Consider the following 17,985-nt stretch of genomic DNA (forward strand, 5'->3'; position numbering starts at 1 on the left):
TGGAATCATTCATGGGCACCAATCATTTTGATACAGCTTGCATCCTTTTTGGTTCAAAAGTGTTGTCCCATAAATATCCACCATGTAACAGTGACTTGAAATCCTGTCACAGTACAGTAGTGCTTTCCCAGAACCCGTAAATGAGTAGGCCCTACTTTGTCGATTTGCACATTGTCACTGCGCACTTTGTCAACGATGACGTGTTCTCGGTAATATTCGCAAAGGCCTTCGGGAAATTATTAAAATGATCATCATGCCAAAGTTCAAGGCATCGGAAGTTCTAGACTTTCATCGAACATCAATCCGGATGCTGTTTGGTCCGGGTCTTTGGTATATGCCTATTATGATACTTGCGTGAAAGTTATCACGTACATGAATTGTTAAGCTGTTTCTTAATTGAATCGCCAAATTATTTCTTAACTGAATCGCCCAACTATTTCTTAATTGAAACGGTAAGTTATTTTTCGAACTAATATTACTTAAATGAGTATTTCGTGATCATAGGATCCTTTTCTTATGGCATCTTCCAGCAGATATCCACGACAAAAGCTTATTCCCAAAATTACTCTGCGTTTGCGAGTTATGCATGATTATGTACTGCACTGCCCCATAGCCAATATGTTGTAATTTCGTTCTGGTGTACCAGAACACAATTCAAATTTCTCGATATTTTTACTAAACGAATTAATCTGCAATAATTTTTTGTACATAAACATTATGTAGCCAGAGGTTACCCGTGGTATAAAAATCTCAACTTGTTTTTAGAAAAGTGGGGTGGGGGGGGTGATACTGTAGATCACGAAATGCCCTTTAAGAAAACAAATTGCTGAATAAATGTTAGTGTAATCATGGCAATTATGCACTACTCAAAATATTTAAAGGATCAGAAAATGACAACTCTGATTTTGCATCCTTTCTTTTCTGGCTCTCGTGGTGCTGAGTCGTCTTCATTGTCATGGGAATTTAGTATTTCTTAGTGCAAGTGGGGACTTGAGGGTTCAAATCAAAAACTCGACCTGCGGTGGACCGCCGGTTCCGGGCGGTTCCGGTTGTCGGAGGTCATTGCTATATGAATATTCATTAAGAAAGCATGCGTTTCCAGAATGATAGCTACATTGACTGAGAACTCCCGGGAAGGAACATACTGTTTTCTATTGCACTACATTTCGTATCGTGATGATGATGGCATTTGTATAGAAACCAAGTTGAAATCACTACACTTGAAAATTGTATTACTTGCGCGGGCAACTGGATGATATCAACCACGGTGTGGCGATTGACCTCATTTTGTATATTCCCGTAGACTTTTAGAACAGCCAGAAACCGTGCCCGGAACCGGCGGTCGAGTTTTAATTTGATCCCTAAAGTAACCCCGGAATATCTGCGTTCGTAAAATATGTATGTTTCTGGAGTCACTCAGTGCGTTTGGTTCAGAATATGACACTGTGATCTGTTGAACTGCTGTACATCATAGCTGTATTTAATTGTTGTAATTTGATTCATTCTACATCTATACAGTTTGTGTTGTGTTCCAGGTCTTCAGTCATTAACATACAATACAATAGAGTATTTACCAAGACCAAGAGGTTTAATACATATTCAGGTAAGTTTTTATTTGTTTTGTTCTTCCACCGGGTTCTTCCATTGTGTTACATAAAAACGGTTTAAGTTACATAAAAATTGGTGATGTCATAAATACATGCGAATAAATCTTGTTACTATGTTAGCTCTAGTTGTATACATGTACTAGTATATCCAAATGCTAGTCTCACTTATTTATGTGTTATCTTTGCTCTCATAAACGTTCGTCGTTGTCGAAACTTCACCACATGTATTGATTTTCTTATATTTTTGCTAATATGAAAAGAAAGAAAATGTCTATCTTAATCTACATGTTATATATGTTTCCAGTTTGGAGTTCATGATATTTTACATTATAAAAATCACAAAATACCGACCCCTTTCCCTAGATATGTAAGCGGTTCTGATCGATGATCAATCTTACCGGGTAAATAAGTAGAGTGACGGCCACGAGGAGAATCCATAACAAGCAATGGATGCGCCGTCAGATTGAAGGGATGTCTGGCTTCTGATGAAGGCAGAGTTACACCTGGCGAAAGCTGGACAATCTTTTCAATTCGACGGTGCATCCGTTGGGCCGTTTTGGTACTTTTACCGGGGTATATGGGCCGATCAGTTATGCTTAATAATGATACACCAGGATCCACAAAATGATCATCTATCAGGGCACAGTTCTTTAACCCCGATACAATTCATTGAATGACCTTTGAAAATTTGAGTACAAAAACTCATACTCTGCAAATTGAGGTCAAATTGTGCACTATAATTGTTTAATTGAGGTTATTGAACTATGCCATTGGGGTGAGGCCATTGTGGTCCATAGTGATTGTCCTACAATTACACCAAGTAGTTTGGTGGTAATAATGTGTGCAATTTAGCATGCCGCGAGGAGGTTCAAACTATACCTACCCATCCTGCGTCAGACAATGGTTAAAAGTGTATCCGAATCTAAGCTATTGAGTGATCTTGAAACACTATTTATTTCCACAGGAATGGATAAGATTACCAACTTCTTAGGAAGATTCACAAATCCAACCAAAAGATCTTCAAAGCAATTGTCATTCGAAGAGGCGAAACGAAAGATAGATGATATACTCGAAATTCTTAACAAAGACAGCATTGATTACCTACAAGATAACGTCGTCGAAGCATTATTAGAAATAGGGTCAATACCGCAATTGCTGATTGGTGAACAAGAGAGCATACCGCGAGACAAGTTCACAGAATTTCAGGCAAAATTGCTTTTAGTTGCAGATTATCTCGGAGAAAAGAAATATGCGGAGTTGGTTGTAACAATGACTAAGTCGTTACATTGTAGTTTATATTACGCGACAGACAAACGACCCTATGCGCTAAACTGTATCAATATACTATTGGATAGTTTCCGCAATTACACGGACCAATGTCTAATTCTGGCTAGAGATTTCGGAGAATCTGGAGGAGTAGATGCGTTACTGAAACTTGTGACTTATCTCATCGATTCGATGAATGTCTTTGAAGACGCTGATCAAATTGTGGCAAGAATGGTTTATCAAAGATCAGTTGCTATTCTCCATAACTGTATTCGCGTGTATCCGGATAATCGTATTTTCTACAGGAAAGCCGACGCTGTCAAGGTATTGTCTGATTTGAAGATCACTGATCAAACGCAGTCTTCAGAACACGCCAATGTATTTCTGGTGCTTATCATGTCTTATGTGGTCGATGAACATGAGAGCGAGTCGTTGGCTAAATCAGAGGATTGTGTCAGACTGTTGACGAAGTTATTGAATGAAGCGGTACAGTGCGAAGGTCATTATGCTATGACACGAGATCTTGGTGTCACCCGCACTACCGCCTTTTCGGCACTAGAATTACTGGATGGCTTAAACCATCTGGCAATTAACGACGCTAATAAGGCTGAGATTGAAAGACAAGGCGGACTATCGTCAATCATTAGAATGCTACAAGCTGACTTTTCTGAGGAGGAGAAAGCGATTGCGACCAAAACTTTGTGGAGTTTGGCTTTCTTGGACAGCGTCAAAAGAAGCGCCGAAGTCCAAGCTTCGGTTGACAGTAAGATCATATTTTCTTTTGTTTCTTAACAACAAAATGAAAGACAATGTTATGTCTTCCATAATAGCTCATAATAGAGAACATATACACTAGGATTCACAATATGCTCATCTGTCAGAGCGCATTTCATTAACCCCAATACATTTGCACATTCATTGAATGACCTTTGAAAATTTGGGTACAAAAACTCATACTCTGTAACTTAATTGAGGTCAAATTTTGCACTATTGTTATTTTATTGAGGTTATTGAACTATGCTATTGGGATGAGGCTATTGTTGCCCAGAGTGATAATTGCCTGAAAATACAATCTAAAACATATACGTACAACTGACACATAAAACACATAATTATGCGCAGTTGAGACTTAAAACACATGATTATTATGTCCAGCAAACCATATAAAACTACAGCACCAAGACGTATCTCAAAACTCAGTATAGCTTTTATCTTTCTGGAAGTGTCTTGCATGATGGAGTTGTACGTGATGTGTGATATAGAGAGATGATGACAAAACACTCCATGTAGTGCAAGGCATTCTCTTCACTGGAGAAGTGAGTGTTTAAAACCGGCTTCACAGGATTGGACCTTTGGCAAGACCCGTGCTACTTTAATGTAAGATATTATGTAGGCTATTAGTAGGCGGGTGACGAATACAAAACGTATCGTAACCTGCAATAGACAAAAACACAAGAACTTTGGTTTTGCAAAGACTTGTAAATGCATTCACTAAGAGCCACAACATGTTCATCTATCAGGGCACAGTTCTTTAACCCCAATATATTTGTACATTCATTGAATGACCTTTGTAAATTTGGGTACAAAATCTCTTACTCTACAATTTGAGGTCAAATTTTGCATTATGCTTGTTTAATTGAGGTTATTGAACTATGCCATTGGGATGAGGTCATTGTGGTCCATAGTGATTGCAAACTATCCAATAACTATATAATGTCGCATTACGTAGCATAGACTGTGAGGGAAACGGATCTGCAAATTATTGGCTTTATTTTATTTCTTTGGTTATACTTACTGTCTATAGCCTTACAGTCTTTAACTGTCTCCAAAAACCAATCATTGAGAGAAGCGAGCACATACGCTCTGTGGGAAATACAGGACAACCAACGCAACTTGCACCAAGAATCGCCGCCATCTGGTGAAGAAAGCATTGACGCACATGTGCAGACCCAATCAGGTGGTCATGTGATGATTAGCTACCAATGGGATATACAGAAACGCGCAATTTGCATAAGAGATAGACTCATTCAAGAAGGGTACAATGTTTGGATGGATATTGACAATATGAGTAAGTTGATTATAATAGGACTATTTAGTTAAAAGTAGTTTAAGAAAGGTGATGTGGCATTCAAAAGTCTCCACTTTTTTTCAAGCAGGGGAGTGATGCCACAGACAGAACATACTACCCAAAATGATGCACACCAGATTTTTTTTACCGTTACCTACTTCATATAATAATTAACTCTCTTCACGCGGGTGTCGAATGCAGACGACATGTTTCAAAATAAATTTTAAAATTCAAAAATTTCAGAAATGTAAATTTTCATGACCATATTTGGAATCGGCATGAAAAATCCATTAAAATGAGTACAAACAAGCCTAGTATTGGTTCAGTAGTTCTTAAGATAGCTCTTGATATTTTGAGAAAATATTTCAAAACGTTGAAGCGCATGGCTAGCACGCAGAGCATTAACCCCGTTACTCTTAGCCCTAATTTCTGATTTTCCGGGGTTTTTTTAGGAGGTGACATACTTGACGCAATGGCAGATGCAGTTGAAAGAGCCGATGTAATTTTGATTTGTATGACGGAGAAGTACAAAGACAGTTCTAGTTGCAGATCAGGTAGGTCGCCTAAATAAAGCCACATGTCACAGAAGAAGTTGCCCAAAGGTGTCAAAATTCTCCAAAAATGTCCGAAATTTTGCAACATTTTTAATGTTAAGTAAAGTTCCCCAAAAGTGCGTGAGGTTGCATGACTTATTTGTGCTGCACTGGAAAATTTTGGACAATTTGATGGAATCCGCGCTCACCTTACGCAGCTTGCGCGGGAGTTGAAGCAATTTTGAGTAATTTTGAAAACTTTTGAGCATCTTTTCAGCAACTTTGAGAAAATGTTAAGCAATTTTGTGAAATTTTGAATAACTTTACGCGATTTGAGGAACTTAAAAAGCAACTTTGTGCAACTTACCGCAATTTCGAGGAAGTTTTAAGCAAGTTTATGAAACTTTGAATAACTTTATACTATTTTGACAATTCTGGACCACTTTGGGCAACTTCCCCTGTGACATAGGGCCTTAAATAAAGAACAAATTCTGTTTAAAATGGTGTTTTTTAAAGAGATTGCCACCGGGAATTGCTACATACATATCGTCACTGACCATATACTGAAACTTGTGTATTATTTTATGATGATGTCGCCGGCAGCCATACTTTTGTCTGCCAATAGGGGAATGCAGAATTCAGCCCTTCCAGTAACTTATTGTAAACATCTCAAAAAAAGTAACTAACCCCCTTAAATAATGGCAATTATTCAAAAACGGGCAATTGTATTACAAATCTGTAAAATGCATTGGAAGCAGAATTTATGTCTGCGCATTTTGACACCTCATTTGTAGCAATTGTCTAAATATTGATGCCGCAGCGTACATTTAAATCAATGTAACCCAAAATTTGTGTTTTTGTATTGGTGTAAGTGCAACTTTCAAATCTGGATCTCACTACATTAAATTGACCGGTGTTTTATTGTTTTCTGGGCTATCGTATCAAATGAGGTGTCAAAATGCGCAGAAATTATTTTACAGATTTTTAATACAATAGCCCGTTTTTTAATAATGGCCATTATTTAAGGGTGGTTAGTTACTTTTTTGAGATGTTTATTATATTAATTTTCATTAGAAGCTTCATATGCCACGAAGAAGAAGAAACCAGTCATTCCTTTATTGCTGGAAAAAGACTACGAACCAGACGGCTGGCTGGGAATACTTCTAGGAACGAAGCTATATTACAGATTCTGTACTGAGGAAGACATGGTTTCAAATATGGTAGGGCTTATTAAAGAGATTGGTGACAATGGACGAAAGAATGCGGATCCTCCGACTGATGAAATAGATGGTGAGATTACCCTAAATTATCGGCATAAGATATGTCAAAAGGGTTCTTTGACCCTTTCTAAGTTGTCCTATAAGAGGAACTCTCAAAAGAGGTTGAAATTTTAAGAGCCCTTGGGAGCTCTAAAAGGGTAAAGAACAACAAAAGGATGCTCAGAGCCGCGCCTAAAAATCATTTTTGCTGGTTCCGTTTAAGTATCCATCGGGGACTCTCTATAGATTACAAACTAATGCTGGTTTCATACTACCCTGCCGCTTGCCGCTGAGCGGCGTGGCGCACGCGTATTGCAGACAAACGGACACAATCAAGGCTTGTCATTGGTTGAAACGCCCTGCCGCTTGCCGCTTGCCGCAGCGGCAAGCGGCAGGAAAGTATGCTGGAGGCTTAAGGACCCTTTTTGGTACTCTATTAACCACCCGGCCAAATGTATTAGGGTAGCGCCAGTTGTTCTAAAGTCATAATTATATGTTTTATCTTCAATACACTTATAGGTCCTATAACGCCCGAAGCCGCACCAATCGTGACGGCGTCACCATCGTCCACCGGAGCCGGGATGAACCAAAACAGCTCTAAAGAGAGCGTTACCACGGCAATTGAGTGGTCAACTGAGCAAGTCCAGTCTTGGTTGCATGACATCGGCTTAACAGACCTGTGCTCGTCGCTGGATTTCTGTGATGGTAACCATTTGAAGGAAATGTATGAACAGTATAGACAATCTCCAGACGTCTTTCGAAGTGAGATGAAGGCAGATTTGACATTGAGCTTTAGAGATCTCCTGAAATTTACGACTGCTCTAGGACGACTTTTAAGAACACCTGATTGAGCAGATTTTGTCCTCCTAAGTAGGATTAAACACTAAAATAAATAATAACATAGCAGATACTAGAGTAGAAGCAGGTGTCAAGAAAGAGCTTAAAGACTGGGGTGACCGACCACTTAATCCCATGAGAACGACCCGCCGATTGCCAAAATGAATATTGTGTCCAGTTTTGAACCAATCAAGGAGGGTATTAATAAGATCATCTGCAAATGCAAGTTTGACCATAAATTGTTTAAAGCCTAGTCCTTGGCGATTGAATTGAGCATTTCAAGTTATCAACCAATCAGAAATGCTGTTAGATGACCAGTAGTGTCCAGGGGGTTAAACAACATCAAGAAACAAAAGTACATTTCATAATTTAATCTTCAATATTCACTTATTTTAACACCAATATACATAATTAAGAGACAAAAGTACATTTTCTTACTTTAATGATAACATTCACGTATTATGACACCACCAATATACAACATCAACAGAAAAAAAGTTTCTTTATGGTTAGGAAATTTACCCACTATTCAAATCTAGTTTTGTACGTTTGCTAAATAATCGCATGCGGGTGATTGTCCTGCGCATTTTGACACCTCAATCACTACTCTACGACAATCATGAGAAAAGATATGAATGTTTAAGTAACACGAGGTAGAAAAATGAAAATTGCAAAAAGGCCTATTCAAGTTTTCAGCTTAAAAGAACACAAAAAATACATTGTTTGTTTAATTGCTGCGCACATTTCAGGCATCATACTGCCACTTCCAACTTCTTTTTTTAAAATCTTTCAATACACTGTGTGTCCACCGTTGACTTCCCTTACAGCCACGCGGTGTCTCATGCTCCTAATGAGGCGTCGAATTTTACCTTGCTCAACCCCGTCCCACTCGTTGATAACGATGCGACGCATTCCACCAGAGTTGTATCTGCCTTTTATCTTCTTGTTGACTCGTCTCTTGTGTTGATCCCAAAGGTTCTCCAGGGCTTCTTGAGGACCACTCAAGCGTCTCAATTCCTTCTGCTTCCAGGAATGCAGCTGTAATCATGACCTGTTTTGAATCCCTTTTCCAAATCCATCTCTCAAAACATAAATGTCTTAGTACCCACTCACCTTTGTCTTTGATCATTCATCTGCACAATAAGCAAAGGATTATCCAACATGCATCAATTAAAATGCTTTAAATTAGAATTGAAAAGGCGGGAATAATGAAACCGTCTTGGATCAGTCAATCAGCTCTAAAACCATTGAATAGGCTTCTTTGCAATTTTTAGTTTTCGACCTTGTGTTACTTAAACATTCGTATCTTTTCTCAGGAGGGATGTAGGGTACTGATTGAGGTGTCAAAATGCGCTGGACAATCTCCCGCATGCGATTATTTAGCAAACGTACAAAATTGGTCGCTAGAATTTTTAATAGCGGGTAAATTTCCTAACCATAAAGAATTTTTTTTGCGTAGTTTACATTTCTTAATTTATACAATATCTATTATATTCACTTATATATAACCAGGAGAATCGGATGATATTAAATTAATACATATCGTGAGTATAATATTTTATGAGTCTCAAACACTTGACAAATGTACATTATTTTCTTAATTTAATATTCAATATTCACTTATTATCACACCAGTAAACAAATTTAAAGAGACAAAAATACATTTCTTAATTGATCTACAATACACTAAACAATTAAGGTACCAGTTATGTTCACCCCCTGTATATCCTAAACAAAGACAGGCATGTAATAATTAGAACCAGCAGCCAATAGCTGCATCTTTTAGCTCGAATTTAAAACCTCATTGATTGTTCGAAGAAATAAAACACGACGATCCAAATACCCAAGGAAGATGCTAATTTAAAAGTTGCAGTTTGCTCCATTGCATGCCCTACTGATGTGTACACAAACCGTTCGTTTCTTCATCAGATCACCGTTCCTTTCATTCTCAACCAATTTCAACAAATAAGGTCTTAAATCAGAGCTAAAGAGTACAGGTATTGGCTGCATTTGACATACTTGTCTTTATTTAGGATATACAGGGGTTAGCACAACTGGTACCCTAATTATTTGGCTTTTGGCTTACTGTTTTCACTTGCACAACATCAAGAGACGAAAGTACATTTCTTTAATCTACAATAATTCACTTAAAGGGCATATATATTGCTCGGACAACATCATATGCAACCTAATATTATGAGGACAATGAAAATGACTCCTTTTTAGAGTAAATAAGTCGTTTAAAATAAATATACCGCAAATACCAACTGTAGGGCCTAAGCGGTGAGTTCCTTCGAACGAGACAGATTTGACCTAGAAACTACAGGGACGTATACATGGCCAGCTTTGTGAGAATAGACTGTCAATACTCTCAATGCACAGAACGTATACTGTTTTTGTTATGAGAAAAAACTCTGAATCAAGTATTACAAATTTAATGATTTACACATATGGATAAAATCAGGCCGCTTCTTTATTATATATTTAATAGTAAATTGTGATATTACAAATCATAATGTATATCAACTTGATGAGAAATACTTGGACTAAACAAAAATAAAAAATAAACAAAAATTAGATCAATTTCACCGCACGACCAGAATTTAAGTATAACATATCAATATTGTATTTATTATGCAAATAACCCATTTCCATGGCCCGGGAACTAACCTTTTGTTGTGTCTTCCCAATTTCTCGTGTACAAGGTCGCACATTACATACATCAACGAACATCAAAAAAGAGCTCTCCGAGAGCTTATGTGTATGTACTGCTCGTGAAGTGTCATAAATGTCCGTCATTAGTCTGCTGCATTGGAAATCAATTTCGCTTCGAACGATGAACGGGCCTTACGAGCCAGCATTTTTTCAGGAGAAATACGAATAAAAAATTGCAACGAGTGTCAACTTGTAATGTATTATTTATTATTTATTATTATGTATTATAATTGTTCTCTTCGAATGGAGTTAAACTTGTTTATGCAATAGATATGCCCTTTAAACAACATCAAGATACGAGTCTACTAAATAAGAGTTAACAAGGTTTGCGCATAGCAACAACGGGACTGATCGATTCTAAGTCCTAGATAATCCCAGGTAAAATATAAGATTTATTTTAAAACAATGAGAATAAAGGTATAGCCGCTGCCGTGCATCTATCAAGGTAGTTAAGCTGGTGCCTTGTGTCATTACCCCTCCGCTTTTAGATATCGCCGAACCACGCGATCAGAAAAACACGCGAACCTCCAAACAAACCGATCATAGCCAGCCGGTTCAGTGGCAAGAATTTTTCGCACCACGTACGTCAAAGTTCACTTTCAAATGGCAAACTGTTGTTAGGATATCAAAAACGACTTCTAAGAAAGTCTACTAAATGACCCCAAAAGGTCAAGTCGTCTGGGAAAATTAAAATGGTGAAATTGCGATAAATTACACGCTAAATTATGAGTCTGGTCATAACGATGAGAAAAGAGAGAGTTTGACCTATCTGCCACGATCTCAGACAGCTGCGATCAGCCCCTGTGCGATGTATGGTTCTCGAGATGTATGGTTGGCCAGTTATAAACAAAAAGGGCAAATGCCACATTTTGGGGTTCCACAGGGATCAAAACCTAAAATTGATCACATTTTCATAAATTGGTATTAATTTGTTCATCTTGCGAAAGAATTCAAAATTGGTTTGCAAGGATGTCTCGTTCCCTTAACAGAATGAGAGGGACAAACACCGTCGAATCTTAGGCCAAAAAAAAAAGTTGTTTGCTTGCCCTCGTCCGCCCGACCGTCTCGGTAATCCCTTTTTTTTTTTTTTTAAGTTTGTTTTTGCGATTTTCCCAAAATGGCATGTATTTTTCGTCTGAAAAACCGATGATTTAAAAGAAACGTTGTAAAATACCATATCCTGCATGTTTACGTGTCCGGCTGTGCCTGACTGTCGGGTTCCGCAATTTCGTATACCACCTCAGCGTCTAAGCTCTAATACAATTTGCTATCCACCTGCACATTTCGGACGGCGCATCTAGGGATGAGTTTATTTACAGGCAAAATATAACCGTGCATATCGTGCAAGAATGGATACAAGATAGCAGATGTTAAAATATGGTAAAAGTAGATAAATTTTGAAAACAGTTGTACCCGATATTGGGCTATTCCAGAAAATAGATGCACACCCCCTATAGAGGAGTTCGGATTTCCGGACTTTTTGTCCAGCCGTGACTGTTGGAAATCCAGACTTTTAAAATGTCCAAAGGCAAAAAATCCAGCAGAAAAATAGCTCAAAATCAGAAATCCTCAATTTGAGAGCTCATTTTAGACATTTCCGTTATTTTTACAGAATTTAATTGAATTTCCAAGCTTTTTCAAGTGACATTGGCAACTGGAATTCCAGTTGTTTTCAGATTGCAGACTTGGAAATCCGGACATTTCTTTAATTGAAAAGTTACTCCTCTATAGGGGTGTGCACTTATTTTCTGGAATAGCCCATTCATTCATTTCTTGATTATAAATATTTAGATTCATGATATTTGTTCGTATCGTTGTAACTATTTTTTTCAACATGTTTGTTGAGGCTACTTTTAAGAGCACAAATCGTCTTGTTTATAAACGTTTCTATTACTGCATGCATTTAAATAAGTATTTGACATTTAATAATATGTATGCATATAGTGTATATATCCGTTTTACACGTCCTACACGACATTTTCAAGCAGGGGTTATTATTAAATATTCATTTAAAAGCTTTCAGGTTTTCTTCTCTGTACGCTTGGAAATTACGTCAGAAATTGTGTACAGATATGGGTTAATAGCAGAATTAATAGGCAACACAAAGGTCACACACCAAGCATATACAGAAGGAGGCAGAGTAATCACCCTCGTCTGTACCAGAATTCCAAGAAGAATGATCGGAAACCAACAGAAAAAATCTGTGGCAACTATGACTGTTACCTTCAATGTAAGTCGAATCTGTTCTTCCATACTACGAGAACGACCTGAACTTTCGGCAGATTTCCCAACAGCTCTCCATATCTCGATATAACAACCAAGTATAATCAAGTAACACACGCAATTCAAACCCAAGAACACTGCTGTTGAGAAGAACAGACCATGAACAAGAGAATCAAATTCAGTATATGAATATTTGAACAGATTTCGAAATTCAGTACTAAAATCATGATATTGAGATGTAATTCTCCTCGTAGTAACCTTATATGTTTTAGTCAATGCGAGTGGAAGGCCAATACACACGTGCGAGTTGTCATAAAATTTGAAATCCCTTCCAGCTAAGATAGATGGAATAATGCCTAATAAAAAGGAACCGATCCATATCATAATCACTAGTGTTATACACAAGTTACGTGTAATATTTCTGGTTGAATACGGAAATCTAATGCCAATAAACCGTTCTATGCTAATAAGTGTGACAAAGAACACAGAAGCTTCGCTGGCGATTATTGACAAAGCCCCGGCAATCCTGCAAGTAATACCTGATCTCCAGGCTTCAGATTGCATAGGAAATGAATCTCCAAAGTAGATATCAGCAGATGCAATCGTCAACATATATATACCCATGAGAAAATCAGATGCGGCAAGATTACTTAGCAACATAGAATTTACTTTATTTTTTGCGGTTTCTTTGTTTCTCCAAACAAAAACAAAGAAATTTCCACAAAGAGCATTCAAACCAATAAGCCAAATCACAATAACTAAGGCACGGTCAGAAAGCAATCTGTCACATGTAAGATATGGTGATCTCTTACCCTTTGTATTACAGGTGACATTAAATGAAACATAACACTCGCAAATCTCATGTTGGCTTACGAGCACTTTTGAATACCTTGCCAGGGAAGAAAGGCTATCGTCAGTTACTAATGTCAATGGATTATTGTTCAACCATAAAACCAAAACATCGATTAAAGAAACATTACTTGATATTTCTGTTATTCTGTTATAAGACAAATCAACTACATTTAGTATAGGAAGTATGGTGAATGGCTCGAAAATGTCAATGTCTAGCTGTGTTAAAAGATTATTTTGGAGCATCAAAAGTTGTAAAGACGCTAAACCTTGAAACACATTTTTATCCAATCTTTTCAATTGGTTCTGCATTGCATATAGGATACCTAAACCGGACAAACCTTCAAAGACACCGTTATTTAATTCAATTAATCCGTTCTTTGAAATATCTAGTCTATACAAAACGCTGAGACCAAGAAACATGCCCGGTTTTAACCTGACCAGCTCATTCATATGGGTCAGTACAAGGATTAACAATCTAGTCCTTCTTTTCGTCTTTTTCAAGACTTTTGGTACCAAGTTTACATTATTTGTTCCAAATTGAAGCTGGTAACGTAAAGATAGTCTATCAAATATGTTACAAATCAGTGTATTATTTTCACTAGGGAGCTGGTTGATAAAAAGAGAGAAACTCGCCAAATTACCCAACATTGGATACATACTTTCTGGTACGTGCAACTTTTTCATCATAGTGTTAAATATGTACAACTGCTTGAGCTTTTTTAAGCCTATAAATATTCCCAGATCCAATGACACAATCTGATTATTACTAAGTAGCAGATAATCCACATTTATCAAATCCTGAAACCATTTTGAATTCACATTACTTATCTGATTTGATTGCAGGTCTAAGACTCGCAAATTAGTCATATTCTGAAATATTCCATCTGGTAAAGTTCTCAACATGGTGTTGCTTATCTGTAGAAAAAGTAGTGCGCCTATATTCAAATCCCGAAAGAAACTCTCGTGGATAGTAGTTATCTGATTGGAACCACCCAGTAATAAAAAGGCCAGTCCTGACATATTCTTAAGTTTCACCTCCTGTAAAGTACTCAACTTGATGTTAAATAGGCCTAAGGTCCTAAGAGCACTTATACCTTGAAACAATCCTGCATTCAAACTGGTTATCGGATTTGTATTGAGGTACAGACTCTTCAAATTTGCCAAATTCTGAAATATCTTCTCTGGTAAATTGCGTATCAGATTATTGGTTAATTCCAAATCAATTAAATTGGTTAAATTCTGAAATACCCTCTCTGGTAAAATGCGTATTTGATTATAACTAACATCCAAATGAGTTAAATTTGATAAACCCAGAAACATTGCCTCCGGTAGAGTACTGAACATATTATATGGCAGGTTCAACTTTTTGAGCATGTTGTTCCGCAGACCCAATTGTACGAAAAAATTGCCATCTAGCGATAATTCTTCCAAATTTGTCAAATCCCGATTTATCTTGGCCGGTAACGAACTCAACCAATTGTCTCTAAGCAACAATTTTGTTAAGTTACTCAACCCTTGAAATGATCCATCTACCAATTTGGTTATCAGATTGAAGCTAAGGTCCAACGTCTTCAAAAGTGCCAATTCCTTAAATACACCCTCCGGTAAAGCACTTAAGCTATTTTCGGAGCAAGTAAGGTATAAAATACTACGCAATCCTCGAAACGAACCTGCATTCAGTTTGATAATATGATTATTATTAAGGTGTAACTCTTCTAAATTTGGCACATACTGATATGCCCCTGCTGGTAAAGTAGCGAATCTATTACCAGAAAGGAATAGGTGTGTTAGCTCATTCAAACCTCTAAACAATCCAGCCTTCAATTTTGTTATCTGTATAGCGTCAACGTACAATTTTTCCAAGATTGTCAATTCCTGGAATATTCCATCGGGTAAAGTACCCAATTTATTTCCAGAGAGCATGAGATATTTAAGTTTACCCAAACCATGGAACGATTGTGCATTCAATTTGCTTATCCGATTGATTCTAGCGGTTCCATCTTTAAGAAGCTTCCAGCCTGCAAAACCCAGACTTAAATGTTCCAGTTGATTTAAATACTGAAATACTCCGTCTGGTAAAGAAACTAACACGTTGTCCTCCAGGAAGAGAGATTTCAACTTAATCAAATCTTGAAAACTTCTGTCACTTATTTCCACTAAATTATTGGATCGTAAGTCTAAATTGCCTACATTTATTGGATAGATGACCAAACCTCTCTGGTTCTGAGAAATATCGTCTTGGTTACATCGATACGTTACTTCCCTTCGGCCAAGAATTGTACTACAACCAGTATGGAACCTAACCCTACATTCATAACCATCATGAAACTCACATATCGTTTTGTTCTTGTACCCAGTAACATTTTTACAGATAGAATTCTGACTTATTTCAAATTCTGGACATTGCTGCAATGAACCTTCATCTGCTGGTCTGCCAATGATTGACAGTGTGGTATTGCCTTGCAAAAATATCAGGATATTTCTTTGAATTATGATAACATTACAATTCTCAGATAAATCATTGAATAATACATACTTACTAGGGCAATGATCAAGCTGCCCTCTGCGTTCAATATACAGATGTGACTGGTTATTCACCGGTCCACGTATTTGCAGTTGGGTGTGAGTATCGCGAGGTGTGGTTACGTTAAGGCTACACGAGCGATCAGTGCTTCCTCTGAAGAGTGTCGAACCATCACTGGCATTATTCACAAAGCATGGATTGGTATCATTGACAGATGCATCCCACAGAGGTTTTATCAGTAACTGAGCTGATACTGCCATTTCCCATTGTTTCATTATGCATACGACTATGATGATGGTAAGTAACTTTGGAATGCAATTCCAAGGTCTTGAAACCGCCATTGCTATATTTAAAAAAAAAAACACTTGGTTAGACGATGTTTAAAACTTAATATATTATGAAGTTTTATTTAAATTTATCGGCTGATAAATAAAACTAATTTGTTTGGATCCATGCTCCTAATTATGTTCTTGAATCATGATATGAAAATGTCAAAACAGACAATTTAGTAAGATTCAACGGCACTAAGTCCAATGTCAGTATCTCCCTACCTTTGTATGAAGCTTCTCGTTAAGTGAGCAGGAGGTACTTCTTTCATGAAATCTCCATTCCAAATGTTCAATAAATTCTGCAAAAGTAGTTCAGTTGGAGACAGGAGTCCGCAGATAAAGCTTAATTTTGAACGCAAGTCTCTTTGTTAATCACCAATCTTAACTAATCACAATCGTCTGCTAGATGTTCCCATCAAATTTGTAAGAAACGTTGTGTTTTCTCGAATTGTTTGAAGCATAATAAGCACAATAAACGCCAAATTTATGCAGTAGTGTATATAACTATTATTTGCAAATCTTAGTGCTACAAATCTCGTGCATGTAGAAATCTTGTGGTCGCATGTTGTTCCGCAGCCGAAGCCAGCGGGATAATAAAGATATTTTACTGTTATATTCCTTTCTACATGTGACTAAAATATTCGACTCAAATACATCTGTAACTTAGTGATTGGCTCAGCGTGGCTCACACCACATGCACGTGATAGAGCCGGTTACGTATTATCTTAGCAGACACACCCAGAATAATACGGAAAGCCATATCGGATGATTGGTGTATGATGAAATTTTGTACACAAGTCTATGGCGAGTGTCATCATCATACAAAATTAGTGTTGTATGATAAACTAGAGCGGTTACCGCAACATAGCTGAACCATGTGCCTTAAGCCATTGACTTAGGTCTTATGAGGGGTATTACCCCGGTGGGAACATTATTATTTGTTATATTCTTTACTTTGTTCTCTTTCATTTGACACCATGGGGGCATACCTTCTTGACATTTTGGGATATGAAAAGGACCCAATTATGAACTGACCCAGGACTTATGAGGAGTGTCACCCCCCCGGTGGGGAAATAATTTTTAATACAATTATTCTTTACTTATTTCTGTCTCATTTGACACCACTCAAGAGGTCATACCTTCTTGGAATTTGGAGAAATGAAAAGGACCCAGGTGTTATGACGATTGTCACCCCCGGGTGTTGAAATATTTTCATTTTGTCATCGTTGCCATCTCGTGGTGTATATACATGGTGAGCAAGTACGGTAATAAGAAGAAAATAACAAACTACACTGCCGCGCTGGAAGGTTTAATTAGTTTTTGAATATATCTAAATTTGGTATGTTCTGTGGTGTCTTTTTATTGAAATTGAAGGTAAGCAACCTCTCCTACAGCCAGATTTAGTCGCAACATTGATTTCTCCATAGCAACTGAAGCTATGAACAGTTTACCAAGCTAGCTATTTTGCTTCAACTAAAATCACGAGTCTCGTCTGCAACGATACAATACATATGTTCTGTGGTGTCTTTTAGTCTCAATATTGATTTGTCCATAGCAACTACGACTTGTATCACGAGTCTCGTCTGCAACGAAAAAATACATTACTACCTGAAATTGGAGGGTAAGCGTCATTGATGATGGTTTCCCGTTGTATTCTGGGATACCAACAAGGTATTTTGTGTTCCAGAGAACTGTTCCTTGGTATTTGTCGCATTTTGAGAGCGTTGTCGACACTCAAACTGCTCAAAATGGAATCTAAATATGACATTTTA

At 37.4% G+C, this 17,985-nt stretch overlaps 1 protein-coding gene across 2 annotated transcripts; it reads left to right on the forward strand.

The window, feature by feature from the left end:
* Positions 1-202: 202 nt before the first annotated feature.
* LOC140142808 (uncharacterized) lies at positions 203-10,239 on the forward strand. Of its 2 annotated transcripts, XM_072164814.1 has the most exons (7): positions 203-452; positions 1,519-1,603; positions 2,572-3,636; positions 4,678-4,941; positions 5,394-5,495; positions 6,549-6,764; positions 7,253-10,239. In XM_072164814.1, exons 3-7 carry the CDS (start codon positions 2,574-2,576, stop codon positions 7,582-7,584), a joined length of 1,977 nt encoding a protein of 658 aa, XP_072020915.1. In that variant the 5' UTR covers positions 203-452; positions 1,519-1,603; positions 2,572-2,573; the 3' UTR covers positions 7,585-10,239. The 2 variants fall into 2 exon arrangements, with proteins under 2 accessions (XP_072020915.1, XP_072020914.1); XM_072164813.1 differs by lacking the exon at positions 1,519-1,603.
* Positions 10,240-17,985: the final 7,746 nt, after the last annotated feature.

This window comes from Amphiura filiformis, chromosome 20 (genome assembly GCF_039555335.1).
Source record: "Amphiura filiformis chromosome 20, Afil_fr2py, whole genome shotgun sequence".
NCBI lineage: Eukaryota > Metazoa > Echinodermata > Ophiuroidea > Amphilepidida > Amphiuridae > Amphiura > Amphiura filiformis.